Genomic DNA, 24888 nt, shown 5'->3' with positions numbered 1-24888 from the left:
AATAGAAAATCAGCTCAGGATGAACAATCTGGGCTCTGCCTGGAGTAGTATGAAAACTATTGTAGGTCTCAAGGACAAGGATGAGGGCAGGACTAAGATACAGCTTGGTGGCTATAATTCAGATCTGCAGCTAGCAGAAGAATTTAATGAGTTCTACACAAGATTTGATGTTCATGACTTTAAAGAACAACACTCTGAGCTGAAAGGGCAGTTGATGACATCCAAGGTTCACGATGTCTCTTTCGATGAGCTTGGTGTGATTAGGTGTTTTAAAAAGTGTAAACCTAAGAAAAGTCCAGGCCCTGATAATATTGGTGGCCGTCTGCTCACTGTCTGTGCAGAACAGCTAGGCCCTATTTTTCATTTTATATTTAAATTATCTCTTACTCAGCAGAGGGTGCCATCTTTATGGAAGCGCTCCACTGTGGTGCCAGTAGCCAAGAACCCTCGTCCCAAGGCTCTAAATGACTTCAGACCTGTGGCTTTAACATCTGTGGTTATGAAGTCATTTGAGAGACTCGTTAAAGAAGAGCTCTTGTCAAAGACAGAGTGTTACCTGGACCCTATGCAATTTGCATACAGGGCTAGGAGAGGGGTGTCCGATGCTACCATCACCTTACTGAACCTTCTATTTAAACACCTGGAAGTTAGCAAGAAACATGCTAGGCTGCTTTTTGTTGACTTCTCATCAGCCTTCAACACCATTCAGCCACACATACTAGTCGGAAAACTAGCTAACAACTTTGGCTTAGACTCTGGTATCGTTGGTTGGGTTCTGGATTTCCTCACAAATAGAACCCAGAGGGTAAGGGTGAATGGGAAGCTGTCTGGTGAATTAACATCATCCACCGGTTCACCCCAAGGTTGCGTACTATCCCCACTCTTATACATTTTGTACACAAATGATTGCAGAAGTCAATATGCCGACAGACACATTATTAAATTTGCTGATGATTCTGTCATTGTTAGTCTGTTGGGTGATGGTGAGGTCAGCCATGGCCCAGTTGTGGATGATTTTGTTTCTTGGTGTGAAGAGGCATTTTTACAACTCAACGTCACAAAGACCAAAGACATGTTTATCGATTTTCGTCGATGTCCACCTGCTCCTCAGAGCAGTGTTATTGATGGCGAGTCAGTAGAGTTTGTAACAGATTACAAATATCTCGGGACAATAATAGACAATCGTCTCAAATTCGACTGCAACACTGAAATGGTGTGTAAGAAAGGCCAGCAGCGCCTTTTCTGCCTAAGAAAGTTGGCCAAATTTCAGGTCGATAAATCACTTATGATTTTATTTTATAGATCTTTCATTGAGTCTGTCCTCACCTTTGCTGCCATTTGCTGGTATGGCAACCTTGGTGTCAGACAGAAAAATGCCCTTAACGGGATTGTTAAGGGGGCCAGCAAAATTGTGGGGGCAAAATTCAGCTCCCTGAGTTATTTGTATGATGAGCAGGTGCTAAGAAAAGCATCGTGTATCAGAGCAGACAGCTCTCACCCCCTATACCGGGAATATGAATTCCTGCCATCCGGCCAATGGTTAAAGACCCCTGTTACAAAAACAAACAGGTACAAATTTCATTCATACCTACCTCCATCCGAGCCATCAACAAGGGAAGCAGGAGGAGGTAGATGTAGTTACACTCGGTGCACTTTAGCCCTGGTTGCACTTTATATTTAATGTAACATTTGTATCTTGTGATAATGTATACGTATGTCTGTTGTTATGTATGTTGTACTGTTTGTAATGTCTTTGAGAGCTTTTATTATCTGCTGTAAAACGAAGTGCCCAGTTTGGGACATATGAATAAACTTGACCTTGATACATTGAGAGATACTGTAGTAACTATTTTGTATTGTAACTCGTGTGTGTATAGTGAGAGGAGATTCAACACACCCCTGGCCTTGTGGAATGCCAGTATTCAAGATAAGGCAGTCAGAAAAGGTGTTATTATATACTGACGTGTTGGGGTGTCCCTCTCCAAAAGGTGTTATTATATACTGACGTGTTGGGGTGTCCCTCTCCAAAAGGTGTTATTATATACTGACGTGTTGGGGTGTCCCTCTCCAAAAGGTGTTATTATATACTGACGTGTTGGGGTGTCCCTCTCCAAAAGGTGTTATTATATACTGACGTGTTGGGGTGTCCCTCTCCAAAAGGTGTTATTATATACTGACGTGTTGGGGTGTCCCTCTCCAAAAGGTGTTATTATATACTGACGTGTTGGGGTGTCCCTCTCCAAAAGGTGTTATTATATACTGACGTGTTGGGGTGTCCCTCTCCAAAAGGTGTTATTATATACTGACGTGTTGGGGTGTGAGGGTGTCCCTCTCCAAAAGTCCACACAATTAAGTCACTGACTACTGCGTTGCAGGTCACACAGGTGTCTTAGGAGAATATATTGTTGGACTGTTTTAAAAGCAGAGGAGAAGTCCATAAAAAGTACACATACTTAATGATTTAAGCGTGTATAAGTTACGACTATTAATTGTATACAACAGAGTGGAATCCTAGACCTCTATAGCAGCAAACTGCACAGGGTCCATGAACATGAGACTAGACCTCTATAGCAGCAAACTGCACAGGGTCCATGAACATGAGACTAGACCTCTATAGCAGCAAACTGCACAGGGTCCATGAACATGAGACTTTGAGACTTAATTTGTTAACTGAACACTGTATGAGTTAGAGCCACACTTTATTGGCTTCATGAGGAAACCCAGCAGGAAATTCGACGGACTGGCCAGACCTATATATTCTTTCAGAGTGAACGTTCTGGGGGGGGGGGGGGGGTCCCTGGAGCAACATATTTTGAGATTGGGGTCCGGGGCCAATTACATATAATTCTGGGGGTCCTTGACATGAAATAGTTTGAAAATCACTATATAGAAACATTGCTTTTTCTGAAAACTGCCATGATGATGACATTGATAACTAGAAAAAGTGCCCTTCTGGGCACAGGTCTCCACCAGGAGGATAGGACTGTGTGAGATGTTTGGCAAAATGTTTAGGAGTAATATAAACATGTTTGTGTTTTGCAACAGTTTTCTTCATTTTGTTGAGGAACACAAATCAACCTGTTGGTGGCGCTATAACAGGCCAATGTGAAAAGGGTGGGATATATTCCTCAGCCTAATAAGAAAATGTGTGAAAGATTTCACGTAAATTGCATGCTGCGTTCATGATTTGAGGCTTTTGTTCAAAACGGGGCAATCTTGCAAACTGTGAAAGCCAATTATAGCCAATTAGGATGGAATATGAAATATCGGACAGATCCGACTTGAGCACATGACCATAGAGATACTGTGTAACGATTTGTGAGATTTTTAGACAGAATCTGGAGGAGTAATATAAAAAAAATTGTTTTACAAAAGTCGGCCTCCTGGTGGCGCTATAAAAGGCAGATGCGGAAAATGCAGGTCAAAGGTTTGTCCTTGGCCTCTAGGGAGTGTGCATGCAACGTTTCACGCAGATCGGTGCAGTTTTAGGTAAAACATGTGAAAAGCTGCCTCATGGTGGCGCTATAACAGGCCGTTCTGGAAAATGTGGGGCAGAGGTTCATCGTTGCCATCCAGGGAGTGTGTGTGCAAAGTTTGGCATCGACCGGGTTAACGGTGCCGGAGATTAGCTGGTAACGGACGGACGGAAGGAAGGAAGGACGGACGGACGGACACACACACACACACACACACGGACGGAGTGCAAAACATACTCTCTCCCCATGCCTTCGGCCTGGTGGAGACAATAAAGGTAAGAAAGCCTTCTAGCATGGAATTCTCTTTAAGCAGCCCCTTCTCAACATCACCCCCCCCCCCCCCCCCCCCCCCCCGTGGCAGCCAAGTCTATGGACTTTTTGTCTCCACCAGGCCGAAGGCATGGGGAGAGAGTATGTTTTGCACTCCGTCCGTGTGTCCGTGTGTGTGTGTGTGTGTCCGTCCGTCTGTTACCAGCTAATCTCCGGCACCGTTAACCCGGTCGATGCCAAACTTTGCACACACACTCCCTGGATGCCAACGATGAACCTCTGCCCCACATTTTCCAGAACGGCCTGTTATAGCGCCACCATGAGGCAGCTTTTCACATTTTTTACCTAAAACTGCACCGATCTGTGTGAAACGTTGCATGCACACTCCGTAGAGGCCAAGGACAAACCGTTGACCTGCATTTTCCGCATCTGCCTTTTATAGCGCCACCAGGAGGCCGACTTTTGTAAAACACATTTTTTTATATTACTCCTCCAGATTCTGTCCAAAAATCTCACAAATCGTTACACACTATCTCTATGGTCATGTGCTCAAGTCGGATCTGTCCGATATTTCATATTCCATCCTAATTGGCTATAATTAGCTTTCACAGTTTGCAAGATTGCCCCGTTTTGAACAAAAGCCTCAAATCATGAACGCAGCATGCAATTTACGTGAAATCTTTCACACATTTTCTTACTAGGCTGAGGAATATATCCCACCCTTTACACATTGGCCTGTTATAGCGCCACCAACAGGTTGATTTTTGCAAAACACATTTTTGGCACAAAATGCCTCAAAGACATGTTTATATTAATCCTAAACATTTTGCCAAACATCTCACACAGTCCTATCCTCCTGGTGGAGACCTGTGCCCAGAAGGGCACTTTTTCTAGTTATGTTTGTTTTAAGCATCCCCCCACTGCCCCCAGTGACGTGTCATGATCAATGATGATAAAAGGTGCCTCTCACTTCACACAAGTGATTTTTATTCTTACTGCTTTGGCCCAGTCTGGACCAGGTCTAACTTTTTCTGCCATTGATAGTACAGTAGAGAGACAGCAAACATTATTAGTGTGGTTGCCCAAAAGAACAAACAGACTATAGTTATTGTCACACTTTCTTATTTTCCTTTTTCCGGAGTAACCAACCTAACTTCCGCTGTGATTGGCCGAGCTTTGCATAATGTTTGTAGTAGCTAATTGGCTGTTGTTGGTTACGTAACCAATCTATGTTTTACAATCGTTTATAAAGACATGAATTCCCTTGCAGGGGCAGAAGACCAAACTATTCAAGCGTTATAGAAATTTTCAAATTAGTGAGGGGCCTATGTAAGCGACTGCGGCAACCACACTTTGCGAACACTTATTATTATGAACTGTGTAAATCCATTCCAGAATCAGAGACCTTCTTCCGGAAGAAGATTGATATTATGTTCCAGGGGAATTCAAGGCCCATCTCAGGCGTGCTGTTGCACGGTGGGAGATCGTATCATCCTTCCTACAACCAATGAGTCGATGAAGACCTCATGCAAGCTAGCATTTAGTTAGTATGGACTGGAGCAGTCAGAACTCCCACACAACATCAGGTGCATGGGAACTGGCAGCCATGACAAATAATGACTGGGGAGAACAAAGGGGGTAAAATGTAAAAATAGACACAGTGGTCTTACCTGAGAGCCCACCCCTCTGCCCAGGGTCCCAAAGCCCTGGCTGAAGTCGCTGTCCCAGTGGCGGGGAGGGGGGTGGGGGTCCACCGGGCTCACCAGGCAGTCCAGGTTATCCAGGCTGCGGTTGGTGTTCAGCTCCTTCAGGGATGGCAGGGAGCTGTGGACGCAGGAGGACAAGCAACGCTCTCAAAACAACGAAAAAAGCGTTGGAAGAAGTACTCAAATGTTGTACTTAAGTAAAGTTATTAATATCACAAGGCAGACATATAATACACTAAATGTCTGTTTTTTTCAAAATGTACTTGAGTTAAAAGTTAAAAATTAGAAATAATCAAGTAAAGAAAAAGTACCTCAACATTATACTTAAGTACAGTACTTGAGTACTGCCGATTCTGATAACCAGTGGTGGACAAAGTACTCAACCCCAGTAGTACTTGAGTCAGAGTATAGATACGTCACAATATTACTCAACTACAAATAAATGTTGCTCTCATTTTGTCGGATACTTAAATATTCAAAATACAAATTACAAAGTACATTTTCTTTTTTAGACTACCGATTGATACCGATGATTGAACTGAACATGCATGTAGGTGTTGAGATCCAGTACCGATCCAAGTGTGATATGTCATAACTGAAAAAGAACATGAATAATAGAAATTAAAAAGTAACAATTTGATAAATTGTTAGTGCAGCCACAATTTGTGAAACAAGACATTTAAATAGTATAATAACATTTTAAAACAGTAGCTCAACCTCTTCATAACAAAACATTCCAAATAGAATTAAACTACGATTATCAGATCAGTACATATATTTTTATATTTCTTAGGCCTTTTAGGCCCTATAGTATCAAAGGCATTTCCAATACTACTGGTATCAGATCAACTCTAATTATGACGGTGTCGCTTGCCGACAGAATCTGCTCTTCGTCGGCAAATGACGCCGTCTTGCGATGCAGAATAAATTAGGCTTAAAGGGCCACTCACACCAAGCATGATAAATAATATAACTACTAATTGTGTCAGTGTCCACTGTCCACACTCATGAAGGATAACATTTCGTGAACAGTGGCACCAAACACACTTGGAGATCGAGAGATCTCCGTGGCAGGGATCATCACTATGTCCGTACACTGACAAATATATGTCCATGGCAAAGACTTGGTCTTGTCTGTGGCATATTTTAGATTTTATTTTTTATACACCATTAATGTTCTTATTGTTTTCATAATTTTTTCGACACTATATGGCATATTAGGAGTCCAGCTAGTACTAGCGGTTTCCAATTTTTTTGGGAACCAATGTAGTTACATTTGAACACTCAGAGTTACAGACATGTTATGGCTGGCTATTCAGGGCTAGGTCTTTATGTGTTTCTGGTGATATTATTGTCCACTCATTTTGTGAGTGTCTGTGGCAAAATGTCTGTGGCAAAATGTGAATTTTGACAAAAACGTCTACCACAGGCCAGCATAGCGATGACCCCTGGTGCTGAAAGACTCATGAACAGAATATGGATAGAGGCTAGATAGTTGTAGCCTAGCGCTGATCCATATACAGTAGCGTTAGAAGGAGTTCTCCTTAACGCTATGTTACTTTTCAGCCGTTGCCATTGCTTCTAACACTATAGACCAGAGCTAGTTGTAGCATACCTGAGGTAAAAACAGCTAGCCTATCAGTTAGCGTTAGCTATTCATAATAGTCTCCTCATCTCCGTTAATGAAGAAAAGGATTGCATTCCAGTCAATGCCGTTCATGATAATGGCTCTGAATGTGATCCAAGCGATATTGTTTACGACTATCGCTGTTGTTGTTATAGTTGTGGATGCTGCCACTTCACATAGAACAATTTCCTAATCAACTCATTTATAGTTATGGTTATTGTTATCGTGCTTGGTGTGAATGGCCCTCGAGAGGAAGAGGGGGCTGTCTGGATCAAAGGCTTAAAGGAGTAGTTCACCGAAAAAAGTAGGTCTACTTATTTTCTATTAACTACACACCCAATGAAGCCTTGTGGAATTCATAGATATTTTTTTTTTTTTTTTGCATTCCTGAGCCAATAATTAAATAACCCCCACGAGGGCCCCGGGCCCAGAATTATTTTGGGGGCCCCCATAGTGCGCGTGCACGAAATGTTTGGGTTTTTCAGGGTTTTTCAGGTCCCCCGGAGCCCTTTTCAGCGCATCAAACCCAGTACCGTGCAGTCCAGTTTCCCTGAAGGGCCTCTGAGGGCCAAGGGCCAAGGGCCTGTGGCCAGAGGCCCCACCAGCCCAATGGCTAATTTGGCCTTGGTCTCCGGAGACTCTGCTGTTAATTATTGGCTCAGGAATGCAAAAAAAAAAGAAGAAACTTCATGAATTCAAGGCTTCATGGGGTCTGTAATTGATAGAAAATAAGTAGACCTACCTTTTTGGGTGAACTACTCCTTTAACGAATGATTTTGTGTGGGAGGGGTTACCATGGCAGGTCAGAGCGTTATGAAGAACAAGGCGTGACGGATAGAGCTGGCAACAGGGTGTGAACACAAAAAACTGGGTATACGTGGGTAGGTTAGGTCAGTGTTTCCCAAACATAGGGTTGCAGCCACATTGTGGCGCAGGGTGTCAGCTTGTAGATCTGGCAGATTGGCTATTTTCGCTACATTTGAAATATAGCATTTTGGGCGTTGAGCTGAAAAGGTTTGGGAACCCCTGTGGGGATTAGAGAAAAACGGTGGTGAGTTGCTAGCCTGGAATCAAGACTGCTCCGCTCCGTTCGGCAGTCTATTTTTTACTCACTCTGCCTCTCAGTCTGGCCAAGGTCCAATTTGACGCGTATTTCCAAACGTCACCAACTAGTCAAGAATTTACTTGAGACCAATGGCCTTTGTGTTCATCCTGCTCCTTGGAAATAGATAGGATGATTACCAGACTGAGTACCGAAGTGAGAACAAACAAATTCACCGAACGTAGCGAATAAGTCTAGATCCTATTGAGTTGCGGTGATCGGGCAAAGAGGGAGGGGGGTTGGTGTGTGGTGGTGTTGGGGCGGGTGAATGGGAGGCCCACGCACGTTCTCTGTCTCGGGATGATGATGTCACACTCACTGACCTCAGGTGCTGCACAGAGCATGTGCCCTGCAGCGGGGACCACAGAAGATCCCCCCGCATGAGAGCATAGACACGGGGCCTGCCGTAGCAGCGATGAGGCCTGTCATACCGACGGGGCCTGGCCGTGGGAACGCAGGGGCAAAACACATGGCAAAAATACAGAGTTTACCATATGTTGGCTTAACCCATTCACTTTGAGTGCCAGGTATTCACCACCATTCTTCCACCAGTGCTAAGGACTTTTCAGTCAGGTCATTTTTGAGGAAAATTACCCCGGGTCGTGAACCCAACCGGAAGTGAAAACCATATGTATATTCTCCTGCGATCCTTTTTTTATTCACCCGAAACATACATCTTGTAACCGTGATCAGCAACACTTTAGTTATCAACTGTGAATAATAAAGCTTTTTTTGAGAAAAAACTGAATCTGGGAAAATAATCAGAGATAAAAGCTTAAATTATTTTAACAAGTGGTGGCCGCCATCTTGTTTCCGATTAATTTCCTGTTTTATCGATCGCCTAGCAACCGAGGGTCATTCAGATGGCAGCAACGAGCACGATGTAACTTCATCAATAAAAAAAAACACACAAAATCTCGTCTTTGGTATCCAGTTCACACTTTCAAGATAAAAAAAAATTATCAGATGTATATCTGCTATTTTTGAATTTTTGAAAAATCTAACATGGTACAGATGCCTTCCCGGTTATAATGGGCTAAAAAGGCAAGCAGTGGTTCTCAAAACTTGTTTTAATGTCTAGGACCTCAAAAGAATGGGCGCACGAGTTGAAAGTCACAATGCAATGAATGCGCTTCAGCCGGTTGGCCAACCCTGTCAGTGTATAAAGGCCAACAGGCCAAAAAGTGTTGTGACTGCTGTGACACATTAAATGCATTAAAAGAATCCCTGGCTAATGAGCTATAATGCCTTAATATACATTGTAATTGCCCTCTATAATTTATATTAATTTCAGAAATCTATCTTTTACTCAAGGGGGACAACGTCCGTCACAAGTTGATGTCATTTGTCCATGTGTGGTCCAGCCCGGAATATAGGCTACCTGTAATGCATGTGACTAAAAACACTAAAAAAACAACGTAATACTTGTGCATCAAAACACTTAAATATATCTGCTGTCGGGAAGAAAACCGCCTATAACTCAAAAATGTAATTTTTTTCAGGAAATGAAAAATATAAAATTTTCAGGAAATTGAGAAAAACCTATTCTTTTTCTTTTAAAAACAAAAACAAAGCAATACTGCCTCATTAAATTTGGTATTGTGACTTTATATAATTGTCAATTACTTGCAGAGGGAGACAGGTGGTGGAGTTAGCTATACTTTAGCAGACATTTTGAGGGTCCAATGGACTTAGTAGGGGGTGCGCGCAAAATGTGCGTGCACGCGCATCATGCAGGTGCATTTTTGCGCATTTTCACTCAGAAAAGTGTCTTTTACTTTCCCTCTCTATACGCATGAGAAAACTGACACAGGCAATTAACCAGGATAAGGCACTGATACAGCATATTTATTAGGCCTAGTAACAGAAATCTGTTTTGATTAAAATTATTATTATTTTTCCCCTCCTGTCCGAGGGGGGCTGTGCCTGGGGGGAGGGGGTGCTCCAGCCCCTCCAGCACCCCTACTTCCCTCAGCCATGCACACTCATACAGACGTAAAGGATGTTAGCATTGATTTTGGGGGGGAAAAAATCTAAAACCTCAAAAATGGTGTTTCCTCCTGACAGCAACGAATATTATGGCTGGTTAAATTTGTTAATATTCTCTCATCAGGCTTGGTGTGCAGGTAGAGTCATCAATTTGCTTCCTAGACCTGAAGAGCACTGTTGTAGATTGTTATACGGGGGCGGTGGTGGCTCAGGGGTAGAGTGTCTGGATGGTAACCGTAAGGTTGCCAGTTCGAACCCGGGCTCCCCCAGAGTTACTGTCGAAGTGTCCTTGAGCAAGACACTGAACCCCTAATTGCTCCCGATGTGCTAGTTGGTGCCTTGCATGGTTTCCGCTGCCATCGGTGTATGAATGGGTGAATGTAATGCACAATCTCTGTAAAGCGCCTTGGATAAAGGCGCTATATAAATGCACCATTTACCATTTTATACACAGTATATAACCAGATGCTGCCCCCTGGTGGCTGCCTTTATATGACTCACCACTAAATCCATTTTTGAGTGGTGCAACCACTCCAAGGAACAGCAATGTCCCTATGTCCCTATGTCCGTCCCTATGTTTAGAGTACCAACAGGGGGTGCTGTTGCACCACTCACTTCAGACTGGTCTGATTTTTAGGTTATGTCCCTGCTGTGGCTTCTATTGATCAGATTAACTATGTTTGGTCACTTTGGCGACAATACTTTTGGTGTAGATATATATATATATATATATATATATATATATATATATATATATAGTGTTGTCAAAATATTACTTTAACAGTAATATACTACTTATTACTTGAAAAAAAGGAATAAAGTTACACTACTTATTACTCCCTGAGAAAAGTAACTAGTTACTTATTACTTTACTTATAACTTTTTTCTCTCGCCTCCAGTAATTGCATATTTTGTCCCCAAAAGTCTTACTTTGCATTTTCAACATTAGCAGTCCCCCTCCCCTATTCTGCAGTGTTTATTTAACTCTAAAAAGTGTACTGTATAGTGTACACATGATGATGGGTCCATTTGTACACTCATTTGAATTAAATGAACACTAAGACTTTTACTGTGTATGAATTCATTAATAACAGTCTAAATGAAAACCACACCTGGGCAAAAGATAATGAAACGCAATCTTTGAACAACTTATGATGTTTATTAAAGCAAACAAATGCTATAGCTGCTTTAAAAAATATATAAATTGGTCACAAAAAATAAACAAAGTGCTATAGGGCAATAACGGCCCTGCAATGCATGTCAACTTGACTGAAATAAACGACACAATGTAAAACAGCAGCAAATGTATGCAGTAGTTTTATCCTGTAGTTTTATCCTGTAGTTTTATCCTGTAGTTTTATCATGTAGTTTTATCATGTCGTTTTATCATGAAGTTTTATCATGTAATTTTATCCTGTAGTTTTATCATGTAGTTTTATCATGTAGTTTTATCCTGTAGTTTTATCATGTAGTTTTATCCTGTAGTTTTATCATGTAGTTTTATCCTGTAGTTTTATCCTGTAGTTTCATCATGTAGTTTGTAGAGCGGATCAGCAGTCTGCAAAGCAACTTGACCCCTATCCAGTCTACCATTATAAATAAACACTCAAACCCACAGTTCCACCAAGGCTCGTGAAAATAGTAATAATATTACTTTTGGAAAAAAAGTAAATGTAATATTATTACTCAAAATGTGAAAGTAACTAGTTAAGTTGCATATTACTGGAAAAAAGTAATAATATTACTGAAAGTAGTATATTACTTAAGTTACTTGACAACACTGTATATATATATATATATATATATATATATATATATATATAATAATCACTCCAAGTGCAGAGTCAACTCGGGTCCCGTCTAGATTCTAGAGCAGGGGTCTTGAACAGGGCGTCCAGGACCCCTAGCGGGTCCTCAGAGTTACTACAGGGGGTCCGGGGCCCCTAGCGGATCCTCAGAGTTACTACAGGGGGTCCGGGACCCCTAGCGGATCCTCAGAGTTACTACAGGGGGGGCGCCAAATCTTTTGGTGATAGGATTTTACATTAACCTCTAGCATTGAACCCTGGCCTACCATCCCTATTCTGAGGAGAACATAAGCCAAAAATAGCACATCTAGATCGACTATAGATCAAGATCTGTCAGCTAGGGGGTCCTTGGGCTGAAAAACGTTAAAGACACCTGCTCTAGAGGGTATTTAAAGCACTATTTCACTTTAAAAACATCATTTTAACGTCCATACCCGGGCTTGTGTGAGCACCCCAGTTTTTAAGTTGCTCGGTTCAACATTCAGATATTTGATATTAATTTTGTCAGACACACCGACTTGGCCCCTTCCTATAATTTAACCATGTTAAACACACGTTCCTTGGTTCCTTGGTCTGGGGTGCATACACATACAGTACATATGCTGACCCATATAGATATACAGACCCCATAGGGGTGCACACACAAAAGCCAGCGTAGATGGCACTATGACCCCATAAGTGTGTTTTAAAGTGAAATAGCCCTTAAAGTGCTGCGGAGCGGGACTCACTTGCGTGGCGGTGGGGGTGGAGGAGGGTGTTGCTCGCTCAGGGAGCGCTGGGTGGCCTTCAGGTAGCTCTGGCGTCGCGCGGCGCTCTTGGGCGAGGGTTTGGGGCTGCCCTCCGAGTCCTCGCTGTCCTCCACGTCCCCCATGGCTTTGACGTAGCTGCCGCTACGCATTCTCCGACACGGGATCTCCGTGCCGCCGCCGCCCCCCACCCGGCCCCCGCCCCGACCCAGGGTCCCCGTCCACTCTCCCAGGGGAACCTGGGAAAACGGAAAGAGAACACGTAACGTGAGCCCATTAAATGTGGTGTATAAGTCAGTGGTTCCCAAACATTTTAGATTAGGCGCAAACTTTTTATGGAAATGTGGAAATTATTAGATTTTCTGGTTTTATTCATTAAATACTTTTGTAAAATGTTGGAATTGCTTTTAATTGATGAAAAAAATTCTTTTTTTGGGGGGGGGATATTTACCCAAATATGGGTGACCCACTGTTTTGGAACCAGTGGTGTAAGTCAGTGATTCTTATGTAAAAACACTTTATGGTATGTTTTCTTTTAAACATAGGAACTTAAATTATATTGATCCAAGACGGGAACACAGTCGATTGACTGATCGTTAAAATAAACTCTGAAAAAGAAAATGCACACGACCCACCTATCTACCAACTGCCGTGTTAAGTGGTCAGATGGGTGGGCCACGAAAGCTTTACACATTTGAATGTGGGGCCCGTGACCTCGAAAAGTCAAGAAGGTCATGGCAAGCAAAATCAAAAATGTTTTTTTATAGCAATATCATTATATGGCAGAGAATTCCATCAGAAGCAGCTGACGGTTGGATTTTATATGTCGGAATACTCTGTCATAAGCAGATAATTTGTTAAGGTGTATATTTGAATATACAAAAATGGGGGTGATATAAATGATCTGCTCTTATAATGGATGATGGATGATGATGTGCTGAGCAGGGTATTAGGCCTACTGTATGTACCAGAGGCCCGAATGCCAAGATCTTTTCACACTTATTCAAATTATAAATACAATGTTTTTCATTCCATAATGGTGAGTTATCTGACATAATGTCTCGCTAACAAGACAAATCCGTTGTTTTTGTCAAGCAACACTGTCATACTATGAAAAGATTAAGCTTTAGTACATATTAATCACCTCTGTTAGTAGATCCTTTTCCTTGTTTGTGATAAAAGATTAAGAACACATTGATTAATGAATGTGATGGTTCAGCTAAATAACGTCTTCCACTGCACGAGGGAAAAAAGTCCAAGCCATAGTGTTAAAACTCAAAACCAGGGTTATTCAACTGGCGTCCCGCGGCCGCTGGCCAAATCCGGCCAGCGTGGACCTTTCTTGTGGCCCCTGATTATTGAGGGGCGCTAGCCCCTCCTATATACAGGTTTAATGTTTGTTTTTAGTTGAATGTTTGTTTTAAAAACGCCATTGACAATGAAGGGAAATTTTACGTCATCTTGTCCCTAACACAAACATTATATCCCATTAACAATAAAGATAATTACATGTTTGTTTTGTCACCTTTTGTTTTACATCACTATTACATCACTTAATCATAGCAACATGAGTTAAACTTTAATATATTAGCGCCCCTCACTTCACACAGGTGTGATTATTATTGTTATTTTTAGGGGTTTTGGAGAGAAATGAGACATACTCCAGTCACTTTAGACTAGAGCACTGCAGAGAGCAGGTGTGTATGTGCATGCTGAGCAGTCCAAACCACACCAATGATTCGGGATGCAACAAAACCGTTTTAGCGTTCCTCGCAGCGGTGTCCCGTTGCACGTCGGCACATGCTGTTGCATTGCGTCGCAAGTGATTAAATTCAAAGGAGCTTTATTGGCATGAGAAAACGTTAGTTTCCATCGAAGTTATCCGTCCATCCGTCTGTGTGTGTGTGTGTGTGTGTGTGTGTGTGTGTGTGTGTGTGTGTGTGTGTGTGTGTGTGTGTGTGTGTGCGTGCGTGCGTGCGTGCGTGCGTGCGTGCGTGCGTGCGTGCGTGCGTGCGTGCGTGCGTGCGTGCGTGCGTGCGTGCGTGCGTGCGTGCGTGCGTGCGTGTGCATGCTGAGCCCAATTAAAAATCCCTCCACTCCACTCTCACTCCACTCCGCTCGTATCTTCACACAAGTGTGATTTTCTGTTCAATAAAGAGCTCAAGAGACATGGAGACTCCAATATAGAGATATATTGGGTATATAGGGTAAAAATAAATACAATAAAATGTCTCACCTGGAGGTAATTGCACGCCAGGTCCTGGTGACATGACTTGGACTTGAGCAGAGTTCTGTTGACTGTAGCCGAGCCCTTCTGCAGAACCTGTCTGGCCTGGCTGAGGGTCATACTGGACCAGGACCCCCTCTTCACCAGGGGGTCTTTCTTCCCTGACCGGCCCCTGCATTCATCCTCCTTGGAGCCCACCTGTCCATCACAATGATTAAATAATCACCTGATCGCAAATATTTGTGATACTATTACTCACAATCGTTCCCAATCCTCTTTATATTATCTTTTGAAAAGTAGCAGATTTAAAAGCTTGTAGATCAGCTATTGCAGTTATTTTAGTATAAGCATAACATTATTAAATGTATGATCTGTTTGTGTTGCTCACCCAGATACTCAACCAGATATTCTTTTGGTTTTTTGTCACATTCCGATCCAACATTCCGATATTTATTTAATTAAAGTCAATAGGAGGCCAATCTTAACAAGAGCAAAACTATATTTAAAACATTCGCTTATAACCTCTGCAGTGCATGCAGTAGTCTTTGGATTACACACAGTCAGAGTTGTTTTGGAGTTTATACATTATTCTTATACACTTTTGCCTTGGCTTCCTATCTTATTTTAATTAAAGTGGCACTATGTAACTTTTTAATGAATACAATAAAATGTTTTCCAATCTGTATGGCAGAGTACCGACGTGTACTGTATATAAATACAATATAACTCATTATACAATCTGTATGGTAAACTAGAATATGTTAATACAATATAACTTACACAATTGGGGTGCTTGTATTTAATTAGATTGTGTCAAAGCTCATGTCTCACCTACAGCATCTGATACAAAGTTTGACCTGATGGTCAAGATTTAACACGGAGCCCGCCAGAAGCATAGAAAGTGTAGAATTGTCTGGCAGCCCGCCAACATACAGCGTAGCCTACGTTTTCTAGGATTTATATTCTTTAATCTATATTTTGATCGGATCGAATCGATAGCTCTCTCCCGTTAGCATCATAGTGTAAAGTGGGACAGTGGCCGCGGCCATTTTGAAGATGCGCGCGCAAGCCGCGCATCCACTTGCACTCTATGTGCTGCTTTCAATGGCCTGTATCTCCAAATCGGCGCAATGAATGTTGTTTCTGGTGAAAACAAGGTTTTTCAACGGCCCTGTGATAGGCACTGTGATACTCGCGGTCAGGTTTTTTCTGCACCGAGCGAGAGAACAACAACCGGTCAAGATACCACACACAGCATTACGTCATCGTAACACCCGGTTACGGATATTTGGCTCTTCAAAATAAGGGTTGAAAGGGGAAACACCTTGGCAATGTGCGATAAATAGATTAATTAATCCTGGCGGTCAAACGGTTTATTGTGCTCTATTAGCTCACTTGCACGGGAGACCAGGTTCATATCTAGGGGTAGTAGAGGAAAGTTACATAGTGCAGCTTTAAATATTGCAATTATTGGATCAGGAATCTGACAAAATCTCCATGAATTACACCTTGCCATGAGGTGACTACCCCCCCAGCCCCCCACCTGCATAGCATGACAGGCCAGGAACTTGAGGTCTCCGCTGCTCTTGGAGGTCTTCAGCGTGTGACTGTGAGAGGCAGAGATGGTGTGGTAGCCCTGTGGGAGGAGTCTGGGAGGAGCCTGGCTGTCCGACACCGCCCTGCCCAGGGTCATCATGCTCAGGGGGTTGCGGTAACCTTAGTCATGACAATTAACGGTTGATCTGTGTAGCAACTTTTCAACAACAAGGCAATTCAATGTGATTTTTTACACAAGGCTTTGTACATGGCATGCTATGTTATGTTATTGCGACTGTAGGTCGCAGTTTTCTATGAAAACCTGAATTCAAACCCTTAGATCTCCATATGGAGCTGACCCTCACCCGTCCTTCCTCTTCGATGTCTCCCTTTTGACTGATACCTGTCCATTCAAACTCTAGACGGGCCCGCCCCAAAGTTATTAGTAGCCTAGTTCTCAAGAGGCCCGAAAATTAAGGCCCGGCCATACCTGGGCCCTCATCAAACCTGTACACTCAAGACACTGCCCCCGCTTCCATGCACCCTTAGATCTCCATATATGGAGCTGACCTGTTCTGACATTCCATATGTTGATCTGGCCTCATCAAACCCTGTACACTCAAGACACCAGTACAGAATTCATTCCATATGTTGATCTGACCCCCCGGGCGCCATCTTGTGCCATCCTTATCCCTTATCCTTAAACTTAGTTTAAGGATAAGGTTAGATAGTTCAAAATCTATCTACACGTTGTGAGCTTGTAGATCAGCTATTTGAACTATTTTAAAAGGTTTTTTGAAATAGTAAAAAATGGCAAATAAGTTTAGGGATAAGGGTTAAGGGGTGGCGCAAGATATAGCCCCCCATGCCAAAGCGACAGCCAGCAGTCTGCTGTCACCCAGGCTGTCACCCAGGCTGATGTGTCCACGCGACCGCCTGTTGTGCTGTGCTGTGCTGTGCTGTGCTGTGCTGTGCTGTGCTGTGCAACAGCCTATAACAACTCACCTACGGCGATGGTTCCAGCTTTGGTGGCATCTGTGTCCAGGGCGTCGTCGGAGTTCCAGAGGGCCAGTGCGTTGGACCTGCATTGGGCCCTCTGCTGCTTGGGCCCCTCTGTCTTCGTGGCCCGGTCTTTACTCTTACTTCTGCCAGTCGGCCTGCCGCCCCCGTCCTCGCCACCCCCGGTGGTGCCGCCGCCCACCACCCCGGCCGTCCGCCCGTTGGCGTTGCCCGTCTCCAGGGACTGGGATTTGGCGAAGAGCTTCTGCACCGAGTGCATGAGGTGGCGGATGCGCCCGGGACTCTCGCTGCGCTGCTCAGACATGAAGGGTTAATAATAGTTTAAAGGGACATTTCACTTTAAAAAAAACTAGTCTACTCAGGCTTATGTGATCACCAGACCATTTTTAGAAACACATAAATACAGCAAGAGGGCATTGTGTTTCTTCAGGTAAACACCACCATGCTGAGTGGAGTAGTTGATTGGTAAAACAAATACTAATTGTTGTTTTAATGTAAGGGCCAGTTACACTGTATGTCTTTAACAGAAAACATAACAAAAACCTAATAAAAATCAACTAAAACTAAGGCTTTTCACAAAATGGAAACAAAATTAAACTATCAAACCTGTTAAAATTGATAAACATGAAGTAACAAAACAAAATACAAAAAAACAAAAAAAACAATGATAAATGTCAAACTCTCTAGCAACCTGCTTGGACATGCGCCCCCGGTGGAACTGCAGGGTGCTGAAGCCGTCGTGCTGCAGGGGCAGGTGTCTCTCCAAGTGGTCCAGGAGGTTGGAGGGTAGCCGGTTCATCTTAGCCGCCTGTGCAGAGGAGATGGTGGCCGACCCGCTGGTGATAATGGGGGTTCCGCTCAGACCCTGCAGGCCCAGGCCCAGGCCCAGGCCCATGGACATAGAGGTGGGCAGAGTGCCCGTCCTGCTGATCTGTCCTCCAGATCCAACCCCACCAGACAGACAGCTCTGTGGGCAATCCACCTGGATGGATGGATGGAGGGGTTGATAGACATTCGGGCCCCATTTAGACTGTGGTCAAATCCAGCCTGAATCAGATCTGTTCCACATCCAGATCGGAATCTGATTTGTTTAATTAAGTCTAAACACAAGTCACATGGAATCCTTTGTTTTGCGGTTAGATCAGGTTACTGCATTCAGACTGAAATACAGTAACCTTCTCCTGAAATCAGATTTGAATCAGATTTGAAACCACCTGTAATGAGTCGAGTCACCACCATCTGAGCTTACGTCAACAAGGAATCTCAGGAACGCAATGTGTTGACAGCTGGGCGTGACGTATATTAGCAGCGACATTGCCTTCATATGTAGTTTCAAGGCTTTTGCGGTCACATTAATTCAATTTTCTCCAGAAACTGGCTGTATCAAATATGAATGGACATCATTAACGACGCACAGCCACTCCCCCTACTGAACCGCCTGCGCACTGGAGTCGGCTGCTTCAAATGAGCAAAGCAATGAAGAGGTGGGGCTTGGCGGACAGTGCAGGATGCGAGTGCGGCGAGCCTGAGCAATCTGCCGAGCACATCATTAACACCTGCCCCCTGTACAGACCTCCTTCGGAGGCCGGCCTCTACCACGTGGGACCAGAGACAAGGGCGTGGCTACTCGATACTGAGTTGGACATTTGAGGATGATACACGAAAGAAGAAGAAGCCACTCCCCTGACAGAAAGGCCGGGGTGGTCGGTTTATTTTTCAAACCACAGTTCTTATATGAAGCGACCTAAAATCGCCCTATGGGGATCTCAATGCAACTCAAAAATGCAACCCGTGTGAACTGAGTGGTGCAAGGTCTTATATAGTCTGATCAGCTATGGTCTGATGTAATGTCAGTGACCATGGTAACCATGCTCACCTTTGCACGGACACGTACACAGGTACACAAACATACAGACAAAGCTGATTGTTGGAGTGGTTTGCACCACTCAATAACCCTGCTCACCTGTGCACGGACACGTACACAGGTACACAAACATACAGACAAAGCTGGTTGTTGGAGTGGTTTGCACCACTCAGAAATACATGAACCTGTGTATTGGCGCCCTCTACTGAAAGTGACGTCAGACTTCGGTGCTCTAGGTATGGGCATAAGGTTTTCAAAAACCATCGCAAAGGACCAACTCCTTTGCGATGGTTTTCCCCCCTAGTGGTCCGTTTGCAATAAATCCAATATTAGATAGCTCAGTACATGGTTGAAACACAAAATTATTGATAGATAGAAGAGATTTTTCAATAGATTATGTTACTATTGGGTATACTAAATATTAACCTATTTAGACCGTAGGATGTGTGGAAACGTCATAGATAATCCAACCGATGGATTGCGAGGACATGTACACCCGTCCTAGCACATTTTCATTGATCAAACGAGATAACTTTTTCAGAGTAAAAGCTGCCATATCTGCGCGGCACCCCAAGCTGCTATTTTGAAAGAAATTGATTGTGTTAAATAACATACAAAAAAGTTAGGAAAAAATAACGTCTGGAAAGGCATCATTTTCAAGATGGCGTCCATAATGGTTGCCGGGAGCTTAAATGCCTTTCTAGGTTACGGACTGAAACTCTTGTCACACTGTTTACAGTCAAAACGTTTTTCTCCAGTGTGAATATGCTGGTGTATTTTCAAATTATATACATTCTCCAGTGTGGATATTCTGGTGTGACTTCAGGTGACTTAACTGACTGAAACTCTTGTCACAATGTTTACAGTGGTAGGGTTTTTCTCCAGTGTGGATACGCTGGTGTTTCTCCAGGAGACATAAAGCACTGAAACTATTGTCACAATATTTACAGATGTGGGGTTTCCTTCCTGTGTAAGTCGTCCGATGAGTTGTCACTTCTCCTGTCTAAGTTACAGTCTTGGTAAGCTGTTGATAACAGCCTGATCTTAGTTGGTTCGTGTCTTCTTGTTTCTGGCTGTTTAGAGAGCTGTTGGTCTGACAGGCGGTTGAGGGGATCTGGCCTTTTCTCTGCATTTGGCAGGCCAGGTCATTGAGGCCCATAGTTGCGTATGCATGAAGGTAGACCAGAGACCTGAGACTTTCAGACATATGGGCGCTCAGTAAAGCTGACCTGAGTCTGGTGAGACCTCATACCTTACATGGGCAGTGGTTCAAAGGCTGCTATACATGGATTGTGATGGGATTGAGTGTAGGAGGTGTTTTGCAGCCTATTTCTCACCTACTCACTCACTCTTGATGACTTTCTGAAATCTTAAAAAAAACAGTTTTTAAATGAAGTTTTCACCCCATATATAGGTGGAGTTCAGGGTTGACGTCACACACAATACAAAACATCACCATGCATGACTAACAACACCACTTTGTTCAGACGCCGCTGCAGTTTGTGCATGTGTCCTGAATTCGGCACAGTCTTAAAATGGTGTTTCAAGCGTCGGGTTCAGGGACCACCAGCGATTCAAGCAGACCTTTACGGTTTTGTAACTCCGAGGGTAAAAATGGAACCAAATACCACCACCGATCCGTGGTGGTATTAGGAACAGAGGGCATAATCTTGCTCCAGCGCTGATGCTGCGTTCACACGGGCAGATGCAAAGATACAAAGATTCACAGCATATTTCTCGCTTTGTATCTTTGTATCTTTGTATCTGAAGTTAAAGCCAGTTCATCTCATTTGTAGCTGTGTAACATTTGCAGCAGCTACAAACTCTGATGCATCTTTGCATCTGCTCATGTGAACGCACCATGACACTTAGGTTCAATGAATAAGCATGACCATTATACAGTTGTTGTGATCACTGAACAATGGCAGTAGGCTAATATAAGAGCTGGGGACACTGACTCAAATGATCAGGTCATTGATGATTTGTTTGAAATCTGAACACTTTGAGGTTTAGCCAGTTATCAGCTGTGATCGAAGGTAGAAGATAAAAACAGGGAAGCAATGTATTTGGAACGATAATGCTTAATTTATGCTTTGCTGTATAATGAAGTAAATCAGGCTTAACCGCATCAGTGGTTCCCTGGACAGCTGTCAACTGTATGTCTGACCAGTGGGTTTCCCACGCTGCATCAGTCATCCTTGTAAAGTGAATTATTTTGTTTTATCACACACACACACACACACACACACACACACACACACACACACACACACACACACACACACACACACACACACACACACACACACACACACACACACACACACACAGAAAAGCATTTGGTGACAAGTTTTAGATTTTTGCTATGGTGTTAGGTAGCCGTAAGTCGTTCCGTAAAGTTTTCTTTTTTTTAATAAAATACATTTATTGAACAACATACCATGGTCAATAATTGTTATTTGGAATATACATGACATGGAAATTAAGGTTAATAATTAATAATGTGACTCACATCGACAAGTAATTTAGAGTGGATATTTCCGCGTTTACCTTTAAACAGTGACTGATATTACCGGATTGTTATATGGCTTCAGAACATTTTAGATTTAAAAAAGGAAAATAAATGTGTTTGCCCTCTGGTGGAAAGTTGAAGTTACCGCAATGGCAGCCCGTGCATCAGATCTCATCACATATAGCGACAAATCGTCACCAAATAAAAACTAGACTAAAATGTTAGGGAGGGACTAGTGGAGAAGAGATAATAATAATGAATTGCATTTTTATAGCGCTTTTCCAAGTGCTCAAAGCGCTTTACAATGGTTCATTCATTCATACATTGGGAGGTGAAGCGGCGAACAGTCGACGCCAGCATCCTCACTACTCCTCCTACAATGTGACGTCATTTGAGGTTCGGGGGGGCGGGTACCGTCCTAAAGTCGGCTCTTCGGTGCTACTGAAAATTTCTGAGTATGAATCGGCCCTAAGTCATTTTACGCTTGGCTGTATGTGGGTGTCATGCTCCGAAAATATCCGACCGATCAGACTTCTTTTTTAAATATGGCATTACGTCATTACATCAGGGCCCACCAAAATAAATTTAGATTTAGTTGACACTAAAATGTCACTAAAACTATTTTTTTTTATTCAAAATACTATTCAAAAGACTGTCCAAAACTAAAGTAAAATCAAGCTGTGAAAATGAACACTGCTGTCAATGACGCAAAACAATGCACCGACCTGGTCTGCCTGGGAGGTGAAGTGGAGGCGGGGGAAGGTGGAGCTGTTGGAGACCTGGCTGAATGGCAGCAGGCAGTCGGGGGGGAACGGGGTGGGGCTGCTGGGGGCGTAGTGGTGGAGGTGGGGGTCCAGCGTGGCGTAGTGGTTCATGGTGGGGCTCAGCAGGAAGGAGCTGTGGGGGTCCGAGGAGCTCAGGGAGCACAGGTTCTTCTGGGGTCCACCTCCTCCCGTGGGCTCACAGGAGTCCGACAGGTGGCGGCTGCGGTTGGTGCCTAGGCCTTTCATGGTGGCTGATGGTGAGGGAAGAGGGTGCAGCACCTTTAGGGTGCTGCCCTTAGCAGCAGGACCACGCAGAACTCATCCTGAAATAAAGACACAAAAATACATCCTTAAGCCATTAAAACCGGGAAAGCGTTTGTGTAACCACTTTAACTTTGACTATACTAAACTCTATACTATACTAAAATCTTTTGAGATGGGGGTCCACAGCCAAATACATATACTTTTGAACACCACTGATATAGTATCCTGAAAGAATGTTCCCTTTCCAAGGCATAGATTCTAACTAGCGGCGGCTCCGTATTGGTTCACCAACCAATGTGCCCACCTCCCCTTCCACAACACAGCGAGAACACTGACGTCACCAAATTTGGAGTGACGCCCCTCGAAATTGAGAACGGCAGAAGAAAGGGAGGGTAATTGTGATTTGCTGGAAGGTCTGCCATTCTATGCCCTGATTGGCTCTAATTTACACTTTTAATACTTAAGGCAAAATTACAATATATATAATGCCAAAATTGGCGCTGTGAACCTGAGCCTGAACATTGCATAACGGGTTAATGAAAAGAAGAACAGGTACCCAAACGGGTATGGACTATTATTGATTATTCTAAATAGTGGGTGATCTACTGTATATAAGTCAGAACACGAAAGTTGTTCAGCATGTGTATCAACGTGTTATTGCTGACGGTCGTGAGCTATGCCTGTTCAAAGTTTGAATTTTCAATTGAGTGCTATAGCGCCACCCTATGGCCAATGGTTGTGGGCTTTGTGTCCGGATAGCGGAGAACTCGCCAGTTTACCAAGTCGCCGCGAAAATTCTTCACCAATGTCTTCATCGTTATGCTAACATGCTGTCTTCATCAGTGTAGTATGTCAAACCCACAGATGTTATAGTTCATTTCCAAAGTGATCAAATTATTTTGTGCAATTAAATGGTCAGCTAGATAATAAAAAGTTGAGTATGTGAATAACAATGATAAGTAGGCCTACCATTTCAGGATATTGTTTAGTTGTTTACTAATGTATTACATTGTTTTGGTACTTTGGTGTTTAAACTTTTAGCATTCCTACTTTCTCTAGTGTTAACAACACTAGAGAAACACACCAATTCACTAGACCAACACACCAATTCAGAGTTCAGCGCACAGCACAGCGCATCGTAGGAGGGGAGCTTCAGGAACCCACAGAGTTCCTTGAGGGTTGTTGTCTCCACCAGGTCGAAGGCATGGGGAGAGAGTATGTTTTGCACTCCGTCCGTGTGTGTGTACGTCCGTCCGTCCGTCCGTCAGTCCGTCCGTGTACAGCTAATCTCCGACACCGTTGGCCCGATCCATGCCAAACTGTGCACACACACTCCCTGGATGCCAACGACGAACTTCAGCCCCAAATATTCCACAATGGCCTGTTATAGCGCCACCATGATATTGGCAAAACACATTTCTGTAGATTACTCGTACACATTTTATCCATACATCACACAATTCGGTATACACTATCTCCATAGTCATGTGATAAACATGGATCTGCACTATTTCCTATATTCCATCCTGATTGGCTAAGATTGGCTTCCAAAGCTCACATGATTGGTCTGTTTCGAACAAAATGCCACAAACACAGTGTGCAATTTCCGTGAAATTATACACACACATTTCCACTAGGCCGAGGACAACATGACACTTTTTTTCCTTCCAAATCAGCCTCACGGTGGCGCTATAATAGGGCAACTCCTGTTTTTACCTATAACTGCATCGATATGTGTACAACTTTGTATCCGTTACCAGCTAATCCCCAGCACCGTTAACCCGGTCGATGCCAAACTTTGCACACACACTCCCTGGATGCCAATGATGAACCTCTGCCCCAAATTTTCCAGAACGGCCTGTTATAGCGCCACATTTTTACCTATAACTGCACCGATCTGCGTGAAACGTTGCATACACTCTCAAGAGGCCAAGGACAAACCTTTGACCTGCATTTTTCACATCTGCCTTTTATAGC

The 24888-nt window shown here is 43.4% G+C and overlaps 1 protein-coding gene across 1 annotated transcript in view; it reads right to left on the bottom strand.

Moving 5' to 3' along the window:
* The window catches only part of LOC306916794 (disks large-associated protein 4-like), a gene marked incomplete at its 5' end in the record, with an annotated part of 76199 nt that extends 53306 nt beyond the window's left edge, over nt 1–22893 (bottom strand). Inside the window, 8 exons of the mRNA XM_079494821.1 lie at nt 5417–5570; nt 8505–8582; nt 12707–12963; nt 14961–15149; nt 16495–16667; nt 17493–17799; nt 18199–18489; nt 22609–22893. Coding sequence (XP_079350947.1) covers nt 5417–5570; nt 8505–8582; nt 12707–12963; nt 14961–15149; nt 16495–16667; nt 17493–17799; nt 18199–18489; nt 22609–22893 — 1734 coding nt within the window. The remainder of the gene's footprint in view (nt 1–5416; nt 5571–8504; nt 8583–12706; nt 12964–14960; nt 15150–16494; nt 16668–17492; nt 17800–18198; nt 18490–22608) is intronic.
* Nucleotides 22894–24888: the final 1995 nt, after the last annotated feature.

The sequence above is a fragment of the Electrona antarctica genome (assembly GCF_951216825.1).
Source record: "Electrona antarctica genome assembly, chromosome: 2".
Classification (NCBI taxonomy): Eukaryota; Metazoa; Chordata; class Actinopteri; order Myctophiformes; family Myctophidae; genus Electrona; species Electrona antarctica.
This window is presented reverse-complemented; position numbering and strand designations above follow the sequence as displayed.